At 38.5% G+C, this 11884-nt stretch overlaps 1 protein-coding gene across 1 annotated transcript; it reads left to right on the forward strand.

The window, feature by feature from the left end:
* Positions 1-10580: 10580 nt before the first annotated feature.
* Positions 10581-11534, forward strand: LOC122116907 (olfactory receptor 51H1-like). Its single transcript, XM_042690492.1, has one exon. It carries the CDS (start codon positions 10581-10583, stop codon positions 11532-11534), a length of 954 nt encoding a protein of 317 aa, XP_042546426.1.
* The last annotated feature ends 350 nt before the right edge of the window (positions 11535-11884 follow it).

Consider the following 11884-nt stretch of genomic DNA (forward strand, 5'->3'; position numbering starts at 1 on the left):
TCTTAAAATTAACCAAAAACAGAGTTGGAGGCATGATTTAAGTGGAAGAGGGTCAGCCTAGCAAATACAAGATCTGGTTCCCCAAAGGAGCAGGTAGCAATGCTTGACAAGAAATGTACTCATTACCTTACGCATGTAACTGTAGCCTCTCTGTACAACATCTTTACAATAAAATACAATTTTAAAAAAAGATCTGGTTCATAGCCTCAGTACTGAGAAAAAAAACAATGAAAATTTCACCAAAGAATATTTAAATGTGTCAATCAAACACATGAACAATAGGTTCAATGTTCTCAGTCATTAAAGAAACAAAAATTAAAACCATGATAAGATATCACTACTTAAATACTGGCATGACAAAAATGCTGCTGTTGCCAGCACCAGAGGCTCACATTTGTAGTCCTAGCTACTCAGCAGGCTGAGATCTCAAGATTTGTTCAAAGCCAGCCTGGGCAGGAAAATCCATGAGACTCATGTCCAATTAATCATCAAAAGTCTGGAAGTGCAGCTGTGGCTCATGTGGTAGAGGGCTAGCCTTGAGCACAAAACTCAGGGACAGTGCTCAGGACTTCAGTTCAAGCTCCAGGGCCAGTGCACACATACAAAAAGAAAAAGCTATGTTGGAAATGAACTTTACAACTTTGGGGGATGGGGAGGAGTGAGGGAGTGGGGAAGGAAGGGATAGTAGGAGAAAAACAAAGGAGAGGGTAACAATGCTCTACAAGAAATGTACTCATCAGCTTACTGATATAACTGTAACCCCTCTGTACCACAACCTTATAAGAAAATAAAATTAAAAAGACACAAAAAAGAAAAAGCAACTGATATGGATGCAAAATGACTAAAACACTCTTAAGTCAGGCTCAGAGAGACAAAGGGTACATATTTTCTCCCATATGGAAATTTTATCTAAATTATAAACATATATGAAAACATATATAGAGTCATATGCATATTTACACAAACAAATTGACTAATGTATTGGTATATGCAGGGGAGGAGTCTGATGGCATAACCCCTTTGAAAAACGAACTCAGAGTTAAACAAATTAAATACCAGGTAGCTGAAACATATTTCATCTGTGGTTGGTGGGACTTAACAAGAGTAGGAAGATGAACCGAGAGAGGAAGGGTAGGCAAGTACAGTCATAATATCCAATGTACCTATGTGAAACAGAATCAGAAATAGGTAAGGTTGGAGAGATGGGACAGAATGATGGAAGGGATGACATTGATCAAGATGCATTCTATTCATAAATTGGCAAATGGAATGTAGACTTCCCTTTGTGCTACTATTTAAAGATAATAAAACAAAGTTTAAAAATGTTTAGTAGTTTTCACCTTAAAAATCATCTTGCTTCACCTTGAAATTTATCTTTCAAGAGTTATCCATCTTTTATCCTGTTCCTCTTCTTTCCATTTTACTCACTTTCTTTCTTTCCTTTTTCCACTCTGTCAATCCTGTCATTGTTATGTATACTAAATAATTCATAACCATGATCACACACTATCTCTTGTCCTGCACTATGAATTCTAGCACTTTATCTTCGGCAATTATAATAATCCATTTAAAAAATTGCTCAGTAATGGTTAACAGTGTGTGAATAAGAAAAAATACTTTTGGAAGAAAAATAGACACTTTCTCCTAAAACTTATGTAGCTATCATGAAAATTGCTTAAGGAGTGACAAGATATGTTATGTAGGCCTAGAAATTATTTGCAAATGTACTTTTAATTTGTCATTACTGTGATTTTTCACAAGGACTTCATAAAAAATTAATTTATGTGATAACAAAGTTGTTCTATGACATGCAATAAGAAACATACCTAATTCAAATTTGGTTAGTGCCAAATGTTATTGCAACAATATTTTCTACAGAAAGTTATGAGAATAATAAGAGAATCACCCACTTCTCTCGGGGGATTTTCTTAAAAGAAAAATATAAATAAGCAAAACAACTTATTTTTAATGTGAATAAAAAGAATGTTGTTGAAGTTTATGTAAGAAGAACTGAGGGAATCGTGTAACACTGCTAGAAAGAAACAAGATTAATATTTGAGAGGTAAATTTGTCAGGGTTTGTTTTTGTTGTGTGACTTATCTTTTCCTAATTTTTTCTTTTTTGGTCAGTCATGGGGCCTGAACTCTGGGCCTGCGCACTGTCCCTCAGCTCTTCAGCTCAAGGCCAGTGCTCTACCATTTGAGCCATAGTGTCACTTCTGGCCTTTCCTGCTTATATGGTACTGAGACATCGAATCCAGGGCCTCATGCATGCAAGGCAAGCACTCTACCACTGAGGCACCTTCCCAGCCCCCCCCTATTTTTTCCTATTTTATACAACTAGATTTTACTATCAACAATGGATTCTACTATTACATGAATTGTTCAAAGAAATAACCAGCAAGGTGTATAGGAAAAGGAAGAATGTAATTTATTGTAGTTTTTATTTTCTGTGCCTGCTAGGAATGTGATACCCTACCTGTGTCACACCCGCAGACTTTTTGCACTTTAGTTATTTTTTTGGATGCCTCTTGCATTTTTGCCTAACTGGCCTGCCTCACATTGTAACCCTTCTACCTGTTTCTTCAATGTAGTTTGGATCACAAGCACATATCTCTATGCCAGGCTTTTATTTTGAGATGGGGATTCAGTAACTCTTTGCTTGACCTTACCTTGAATTGTGGTGCTTCAGACCTCTGCCTCTTGTGTAGATGGGGTTACAGGTGTTAGTCATTGTGCTTGGCCCATGTAGTTGCCTTTTAAGGTGATAAACATGTTGGTTTGGGAGAGATCCTTGTTATATAGTGATAAGATGGGTGACCTGGAAGAAAATTATCAATGTTGACCTTCAAGATAAAGATTAGTAACACACTGTGTGTGTGTGTGTGTGTGTGTGTGTGTGTGTGTGTGAGTGTGTGTATCTGTGTGTGTGTAAGAGGGAATCATGAGAAAAGCAAGAACTCATATAGGAAATTAACTAAAAATACTGAGTAAAGTTACTATCAAATTTAAAAAGTAACTATACTCTGGACAGGATAGCAGGAAAGAATGAATATTGACATTACATATATATATATATATATATATATATATATATATATATATTTGTCGTTCATGGGGCCTGAACTCTGGGCCTGGGCGCTGTCCCTCAGCTCTTCAGCTCAAGGCTAGCACTCTACCACTTGACCCACAACGCCACTTCCAGCTTTTTCTGTTTATGTGGTGCTGATGGCCTCATGCATGCAAGGCAAACACTCTACCACTGAGCCACTTTTCCAGCCAATATAGACATATTTTAATAAGTAGCTTGGGGTGAGGGAATTGAGAGAGATCAGGTCAAATCATCACAAAATGCTTTGAAAGGGAAGGAAAAGATTGCTTTTTTCCCCTATAGAAAGTGTTAGAAGGTTTCCATTAAGGAATTCAGAAATGTGGGGAACTTCTGCCATCGCTTTAGATAAGAAGTACTCTGGGGGTGTTTTTCCAGCTTTCCGTGTGAGAAACAGGAAGCATTTCTCCTTTTTTTCCCTCTTCTCTCTTGTTATACTTCACATTATTTTATTATACCAAATGTTTTTTGTTTGTTTTTTCCTTTCATGTAATTGTTTTTAACATATTTATTAGATGATTTCTTTATTGCTTTGTATGTCCCTCCCCCATGGTATAACCCCTGCTTTCACTGTATTTGATGTTGGTATAATTTGTGGAGGGGAAGGGAAAAAACAATTCGTTTAACTAGGGATACAGGTGGATCCATTGCAATAATGAGATGTACAAGTCGTTAGGTCGAAAAAAGAACTTTACAACTTTGGTGGTTGTGAGGGAGGAGGACTGAGTGGGGGGAGGGGGAGAGTATGGGAAGGGATGGGAAGGGGAAACAAAGAGGAGGCAACAATGCTTGGTAAGAAATGTACTCATTGTCTTGCCCATGTAATTGTAACTCCTCTGTACGGTATTCTCATGATAAAAAAAAAAAAAAACCTATTGAAGAAATGATTCTGAGATACAAACAAATTTTGACCTAATAAACCTAATAGGTGAAAGACTACATTATTATTATTATTATTATTATTATTGTCCACCAGGTAGACAGCCGACAGATGAGCAAGTGAACTTAGCATATCATCCTCATTCTGTATGAGCATTTCTTCTTTACCTTGTCATGGTGCCCTTCAGGGTCCAGAAGTGTGGAACAAACTTATGGGAGTGAGGATTCCCTGGTCTGTGTTTTTTGAATTTTATATGATTCTTTCCTGTAATTCTTACAAAGACACTACACCAACAGTCTGTGCCAATTCAAAAATATGTGATCCTCTTCTGCCTTCTAATCAATAATGATGATAATGCTCACTTCACGGGAAAATTACATTTATGCTATATAAGTATTATAATGACAATCATATAATAGTTACAATAAATAATATTACTGATAAAGCTCAGAATTCATGTCAGATATTAATTATTCTTGCTGCTGATGTATTCTTCATAAAGCAGGCAGAGAGAGTAGCTTTTGAGTTAGATATTCTGGAATTGTCACTGCTCCTTGATTGATCAAGGCACTGATTAATGACTTCGCAAAGGGCTTCTTGCTTTCTTTTTTCCCTAGGAGTGGCTTAATACCATAATTAGGTTGAAATTGAAGACTGAAAAACACAAATGGAACATGAAAAGAAATCACTCACTAGAAAGTTATTTCAACTTTGAGATCTCATTTGAATGGGAAAAATGAGAGACATTTTTCCTTGAGGTTCTCTTCCCCCTATTAGTTGTGCTGTACTAGAGAAAAATAAAGGCAACTATCATTTGTTTAGGTCATTAAAATGGTGAAATGGATAAGATGGTTATCCAAAAAAGTGAATGAGCTGTAACTAGCCTCTGGAATTTCCCACCCTCTCAAACATGCATGTGTGTGTGTGCGTGTGTGCACACACGTGAGCGTGCGCGCGCGCACACACACACGCGCGCACACACACACACACACACACACACTTTATCCCTCAATATTATGTCATTTTCCTGACCTGAGGAGTTGGGATAATTTAACAACCCTGGAGAGATCTCTCCAGTCCTGCAAGCCCCAGGGAATAACTGCAATTGATCTGAGTGGTTCAGTACAGGGGAGAATATTGGAGGGGGTTCAGTATATAAAAATCATCATGGCGTAGTGCCAGTGGTTTTGCGAGGTGAACCATAGATTGCTTCAGAATCATCTTCTAGCTAGGGCTCCTTTCAGAAGCCAGGTATGTTTTACACCAAAATAAGAAGATAAAGTTGGCCAGAGACAGAATAATTTAAGAGAATTTAAGAAAACTTCCTTTCTCTGTGCCCCTTTATCTTTTCTTATCTTTTGTTCCCCAACCCAAGTACTCCATGTTTTATGTCTGGTTTTCTTTCTCACTCACCTACTTTAAGTCACTAGCTTCATTAATTTATTTGCATAAAATTTTAAGAGTGGGAAAGGTATCTGATTATCTATGTTGAAGGTATTGGTTTCTGAAGGTAGTGAATTCCCAGTTACTGAAATTAATACAGGTAAATGGCAAGTGTCACCTATGAAATATTGTATGTATATTTCTATGTGTCTCTCTTGATCAGACATTTAAAATAAAAACATCTTTCATCTACAACATCAAATGATTTGAGTCTGGGGATTCCCACTCCAGAGAGAGATATTCATAACTTTGTTATCAAGTGAGGAGTGGTTGGTCAAATCTCTATTAGGAGGAGGTCTTTGATTTCTATTTTAGGTCTTTCCTGACCATCATTTGTCCTGAAATGGTGGAGAATAAAATTCTTATTTTAGCACCTGTCCCAATTTTATTCCATTTCTCCTAATGTTCTAGAATGCCTAGAGGTTTCCTATGACTTCCATCAAGTAAAAGTTGATTTTAAGTTTCTGTGTTTGATGCTGCTCACAAGAGGTTGTATCATTAAAAAATGACATCTACTTCTTCAATCTAGGATATATAATGAGATCATGGATTTGCAGGAGCCTAGGGGCTAGATGTAGAACACATCCGTGACTTTCCTGGCTATAAGCAAGAGGCTCAGGACAAGCTAAAATAGCCAAAGCCAGAGCTTGAGGATCTAAGAAACTGCCAGAGGATAGACTAGTTCTTGTAACAAGGTAAATAGCAAAATGTGAGGACTCCTGTCAAGAAGGGTTTTGTCCAAGAAGCTGCAATCTGACTGCTTTTTCTAATTGAGTCTACAGCAATCATTGTTCTCACCAAAGTTATGCAGGTTTTTTTTCCCTCCTCATTTGTTTTACTCCTATCAACGTTTTTTTGTCTCATGGAGAATTGTTTTCATTGTATAGGCTTTAGGAATTTGTTAGTATAGTGTGAAGCATGACATTTTTTTTACCTCTGCTTTTATTTGAATTTGTTTTCATTTTAAAATTTATTTTCTTATCTCTCCTCCTCTCCTTGTTTCATCCCCATCACCTCTTAAATATTTTTCACCGTTTCTGTAATATAATTATCTGAAAAATTTAATAAGCATTTTCTTCCTCAAAATTCACTGAAATACAGAAAACTAAAACAATTGATTGGAAAGAAAAATGGTCAATTGACATTCAGAAGAGCAATGGAAAAAAAAAGGTTATTGCTATAGAAATAGATAAAATGTCTCGGTTAAAGAATCTTAATGAAATATTTTTCAAAAACAGTATTTTAGTAGATTTAAGAAAAAGCAGAACTCTTTCAAAGGCAGTCTTTTAGGGGATTTAAAAAACATATTTTTGATTCATTATGGGATCATGTTGGATAGGGAGAGATGTATTGGCCAGAAGTGGGATGCTTAAAAGCTAAAGAGCAGGTTATGGAGTATTTTTTCTTTTTGAAAATTACAAGGGAGAGAAATTAAATGTGATTCTTCATGATAGTGGACAATATTTCAGTTTCTACTTTTACTTATTGAAAAGCACTCTGGCACAAAATTTCAAACTCACAAATCAAGAGACAAATAAACAGAACAAAGCAAAACAAAAAAATCAGTTATCAATATTGAAAATCTATGAAGAACAAAATTTTTTTATTCCAAATGATTATATTAAGCTCCCATTTCTTGCCTGGTCTCTTATGCTTGTATCCTTACAGTTACCTAGAGATAGCTGCTATGATCAACTGTGTATTATTCATGTAGATACTGAACATGGGAACTGATGCTTGAGCATATTGTACACATAAATGGACATGTTAAGTTGAAATTGTTTTTTCCAACTATTTGAAGATTAAAAAATAAATAAGATGTGTGGACTTAGAGCCTATGCTCTTAACATTTCATTGCTTCTTAGTCAATTTGATTCTTTCTTTTTTTTGTGAAAATACAGTTCAGAGGGTTTACAATTACATGGGCAAGGTAATGAGTGCATTTCTTATCAAGCATTGTTGCCTCCTCCTTTGTTTCCCCTTCCCATTCCTTCACCCCCCTCGCCAAAGTTGTAAAGTTCATTTTCGACTGATAAATGGATAAGGATAAGGTAACTCAAATGTCTTAAGATGAGAGCTTTTAAAATCACATATCTCTGTCTGGCAGTCTTACCAGGACTCTGTTAAAGGCTCTTTGGAGAGAACAGAGTTGATATCTCTGGCAATAGAAACATGTCTTTCAGATATTTATGAAGGACTGGAGACATCCCTCAACCAAAATATAGCATGATTAATGTTAATAGGAGATTGCAAGATGATCTTGAAAACACCTTTAGGTGAAACCTGGTATCTTAGCTCAAAGAATGAGTTACTGTAGTGAAATTTTTCATTGCTTTCCTACATATGATTTACTCCTCAAGGATAAATGGCTCCCAAGTTCAATATACTAGTATGGCACTAATTTAGAAATGACAAATTCCTTTTATTTCATAGCTATTTGTATTCTCTTTAAGTCATGTACAAAAGAGTTGTCATTCACTCTTGGGCATTTATCCAAAAGATTACAGTAGAGCTACCATGTTCTTTGCAGCATATTCACTATATTCATCATAGCCAAAGTATGGAATTAGCCAGGATGCCTCTCAATGGATGCATGGATCAAGAAAAATATGGTATATATTCACAATGGAATTTTAGTCATCCATTAGAAAGGATGATACTGGGACTGGGAAGGTGGCTCAGTGGTAAAGCGCTTACCTTGCATGCATGAGGCTCTGGGTTCGATTCCTCAGCACCACATAAGCAAAAAGAAAAAAGCCGGAAGTGGCACTGTGGCGCAAGTGGTAGAGTGCTAGCCTTGAGCTGAAGAGCTGAGGGACAGTGCCCAGGCCCAGAGTTCAGGCCTCACGACCGGACCCCCTCCCCCCCCCCCAAAAAAAAAGGATGATACTGTACCATTTGAAAAGAAATGGAATGACCTGGAAAAAATTATGTGAACTGATGTAAATCAGGTCCAAAGAGACAGAGATTGAATGGTTTTTTTCTCATATGTGGAAGATAGAATTCATTTATAGACATATAAGGGAATATATCAGGTGGTATGCAAGCATACACAAATGTATTACCTGAAATACAGGTCCAGGGGAGAAGTCAAATGGTATAATTCATTAGAAAGGCTGAATCAAAGTCCAACCAAGATCTTAGCTATGGTAAATAATGCTGCAATAAACATAGTTGTGCTGGTTGCTTTAGTGTGGTCTTGTTTGTAAACATTTGGGTAAATGCCCAAAAGTGGTATTGCTGGGTCATAAGGGAGCTCTATGTGGAGTCTTTTTTTTTTTTTTTGGGTCCAGTCGTGGGGCCTGAACTCTGGGCTTAGGCACTGTCTTTCAGCTCTTCAGCTCAAGGCTAGCGCTCTACCACTTGAGTCACAGCGCCACTTCCGGGTTTTTTCTTTTTGCTTATGTGGTGCTGAGGAATTGAACCCAGGGCCTCAGGCATGTAAGGCAAGCGCTCTACCACTGAGCCACCTTCCCAGCCCTCTATGTGGAGTCTTTTGAGGAACCTCATACTACTTTCCAAAGTGGTTGAACAAGTTTACACTCCCATTATTTACCATAGCTAAGATCTAGAACCAACCCAGATGCCCCTCGGTAGATGAATGGATCAAGAAAATGTGGTATATATACACAATGGAATTCTATGCCTCCATCAGAAAGAATGACATTGCCCCATTTGTTAGGAAATGGAAAGACTTGGAAAAAATTATATTAAGTGAAGTAAGCCAAGCCCAAAGAAACATAGGTCCCATGATTTCCCTTATTTGCAATATCTAGTATATGTATGAGTCAAGCAGAAAAGGCCAGATAAGGTGATGTTAGGAAAATGAACCCTAAGATATCTATTTTAAATGTTTTTTTTCTTTCATGCATTTGTTTTTAATGCAATTATAAGATTATTTCTTTGTTGCTTTGTATGTCCCTCCCCCACAGTATAACCCCTGCTTTCACTGTATTTGATGTCGGTATAATTTGTGGAGGGGAAGGGGAAAAGCAAGTCGTTTTAATAAGGATACAGGTAGACCTGTTGCAACAATGAGAAGTACAAGTTGTCATGTCGAAAACGAACTTTACAACTTGGGGGGGAGGAGGATTGGGTGAGGGGGGGAGGGAGGATGGGAAGGGATGGGAAGGGTAAACAAAGGAGGAGGCTACAATGCTTGATAAGAAATGGACTCACTATCTTGCCCATGTAATTGTAACCCCTCTGTACAGTATTTTCACAATAAAAAAATAAAAATTAAAAAAAAAGAAGGCACAAAAAAAAAAGTCCAACCAAGTAAACACCAGAAAACCAGTGCTTGGAATGGAGTAAAGTGGGGTCCAGGGGAGAAGAATGGTGAGAGAATTAAATAAAAAAAATTCCATGCTTATTCTACAAAATAAGAAAAGTGAGGGAAGGGGTGGGTTAGGAGAGATGGATGAGAATGTATCCCTAAACTGCACTGTTGAATCACAAAACTTCCTTTATTTTAAATGATCACTGTGGCTGTCTTTGATGGCTGCGTTGAGAGTGCTTCTGAGGCCACATCTGAGGCTCAGCACAATAAAGAAGGGCTGAGCTCAGAGTGAAAGCACAGACATGTGAACTGAGCATTTTCATCTGCTGTTTTAACAAGTCTGAGCAGAAGTGGGACTGGCGGCAGTGACATCTGATGTTGGTGCTATTTGAATTTTACTGACTTGCTCATCTGCCCTCAGCCTCTAATTCAACATCTCATAGGATACTAACTAGGAAGTGGGAAGAAAGGAAAGGGGAGAATGAAGACTTCACCTTATAGGTGGACACTGCAGTGTGGGCTTTAGACAGAATGTGACTGGTTTGTACCTGAATGGGTCATTCCTCCCCTGCCCCTCCCTCGGGCTATTAGAAACTTCCTTAACAGAGTATACCTTGGACTGTTCATTTCAGGGACTCAGTCTTCTCTTACATTCTCCTATATCCCTTCCCCCTGCACACACACATGCACACACACACACATACTCACATACACACACACATGCATATACACACATATGGGAAATAAAATGAGTCTATTCCCAGAGAGGTCAAGTTGTAATACACCACTAAAGTCTGTCATTGTGATTTTAGGAAATCACTCCACTGGACCCCACAAGCTCTCCCCTCATGCCCAAATCCCATCGGCTCCATGGCAAGTAACCACACCCATTTTCAACACCTTTACTTTGTCTTAACTGGAATTCCAGGGCTCGAGGAAAAGTATTACTGGATGGCATTTCCTCTGGGCGCCATTTACGTCATTGCTCTCTTTGGCAATGGCATCATTATTTCGACCATCAAGTCTGAATCTTCCTTGCACATCCCCATGTACTACTTTCTGTGCATGCTGGCATTTGCAGACATGGGACTTACCCTTTGCACTCTGCCCTCTATGTTAGGCATATTCTGGTTTAACTACAAGTTCATTGCCTTTGATGCCTGCCTTGCTCAGATGTACTTCATCCACACCTTCTCGGCCATTGAGTCAGGTGTGCTGGTGGCCATGGCCATCGACCGGGTAGTGGCAATCTGGAATCCCCTAAGGTACAGCACCATCCTAACCAACCAGGTGGTCTGCAAAGCAGGGATAGTTATCTTGTCCAGGGCGGTCTGTGTGGTCTTCCCCGTGCCTTTCCTGATCAAAAGGCTCCCCTTTTACCGCTCCAACATCCTCTCCCACTCCTTCTGCCTCCACCAAGATGTCATGCGCCTTGCTTGCGCCAGCACCCGCGTCAACAGCCTGTACGGCCTCATCGCTGTCATCTTCACCAAAGGCTCTGACTCCGTCTCCATCCTCTTGTCCTACGTGTTCATACTGAGGACGGTGATGGCTATTGCTTCTGGGGAGGGCCGGCTGAAGGCGCTCAACACCTGTGTTTGCCACATCTGTGCCGTACTCATCTTCTACGTGCCACTGATCGGAGTGTCTGTCATCCATCGCTTTGGAAAGCACCTGTCACCACTGACTCATGCCCTTATGGCGAATGCCTACCTTCTTGTCCCCCCAGTGCTAAACCCCATCGTTTATACTGTGAAGACTAAGGAGATACGGAAGAAGCTTGTCCACATGTTTGTTCAAACCAAAGTTTCTGCAGAAGGGTAGACTCTTCCATTTTCGAGGCAGGATGAGTCTCTTCAGTGATGGCAAATTAAAATGGGAAATAAAGTTTATTTTTTAAAAGTGTTGTGTGCAATTTAAAATAAGAAGACAAATTTCTCTGCTCACAAAAGACACTTCCCCGTGTGACAAATTGTCTTTTGTTTGGTATAGTAATGGTGGGATCTATAAGAAGTATTTTTCCCTTGTCAGCCTACATTGAAGATTGCATAGAACAGTTGAGCAAGGAAATATTGCTAATGACATTAAAATAACTCCGTCAGAAATAAGACAGGGGTTTTTACTTCTTTCAACTATAGTTAATTAATTAGTTAACTATTAATGAATTAATTTAA

The sequence above is a fragment of the Dipodomys spectabilis genome, unplaced genomic scaffold (genome assembly GCF_019054845.1).
Source record: "Dipodomys spectabilis isolate Male_0828 unplaced genomic scaffold, ASM1905484v1 ptg000003l, whole genome shotgun sequence".
Lineage (NCBI taxonomy): Eukaryota > Metazoa > Chordata > Mammalia > Rodentia > Heteromyidae > Dipodomys > Dipodomys spectabilis.

What these genes read in the sequence shown, in the direction of transcription:
- LOC122116907 (XM_042690492.1), top strand. Translation starts at nt 10,581, where the DNA reads ATGGCAAGTAACCACACCCATTTTCAACACCTTTACTTTGTCTTAACT.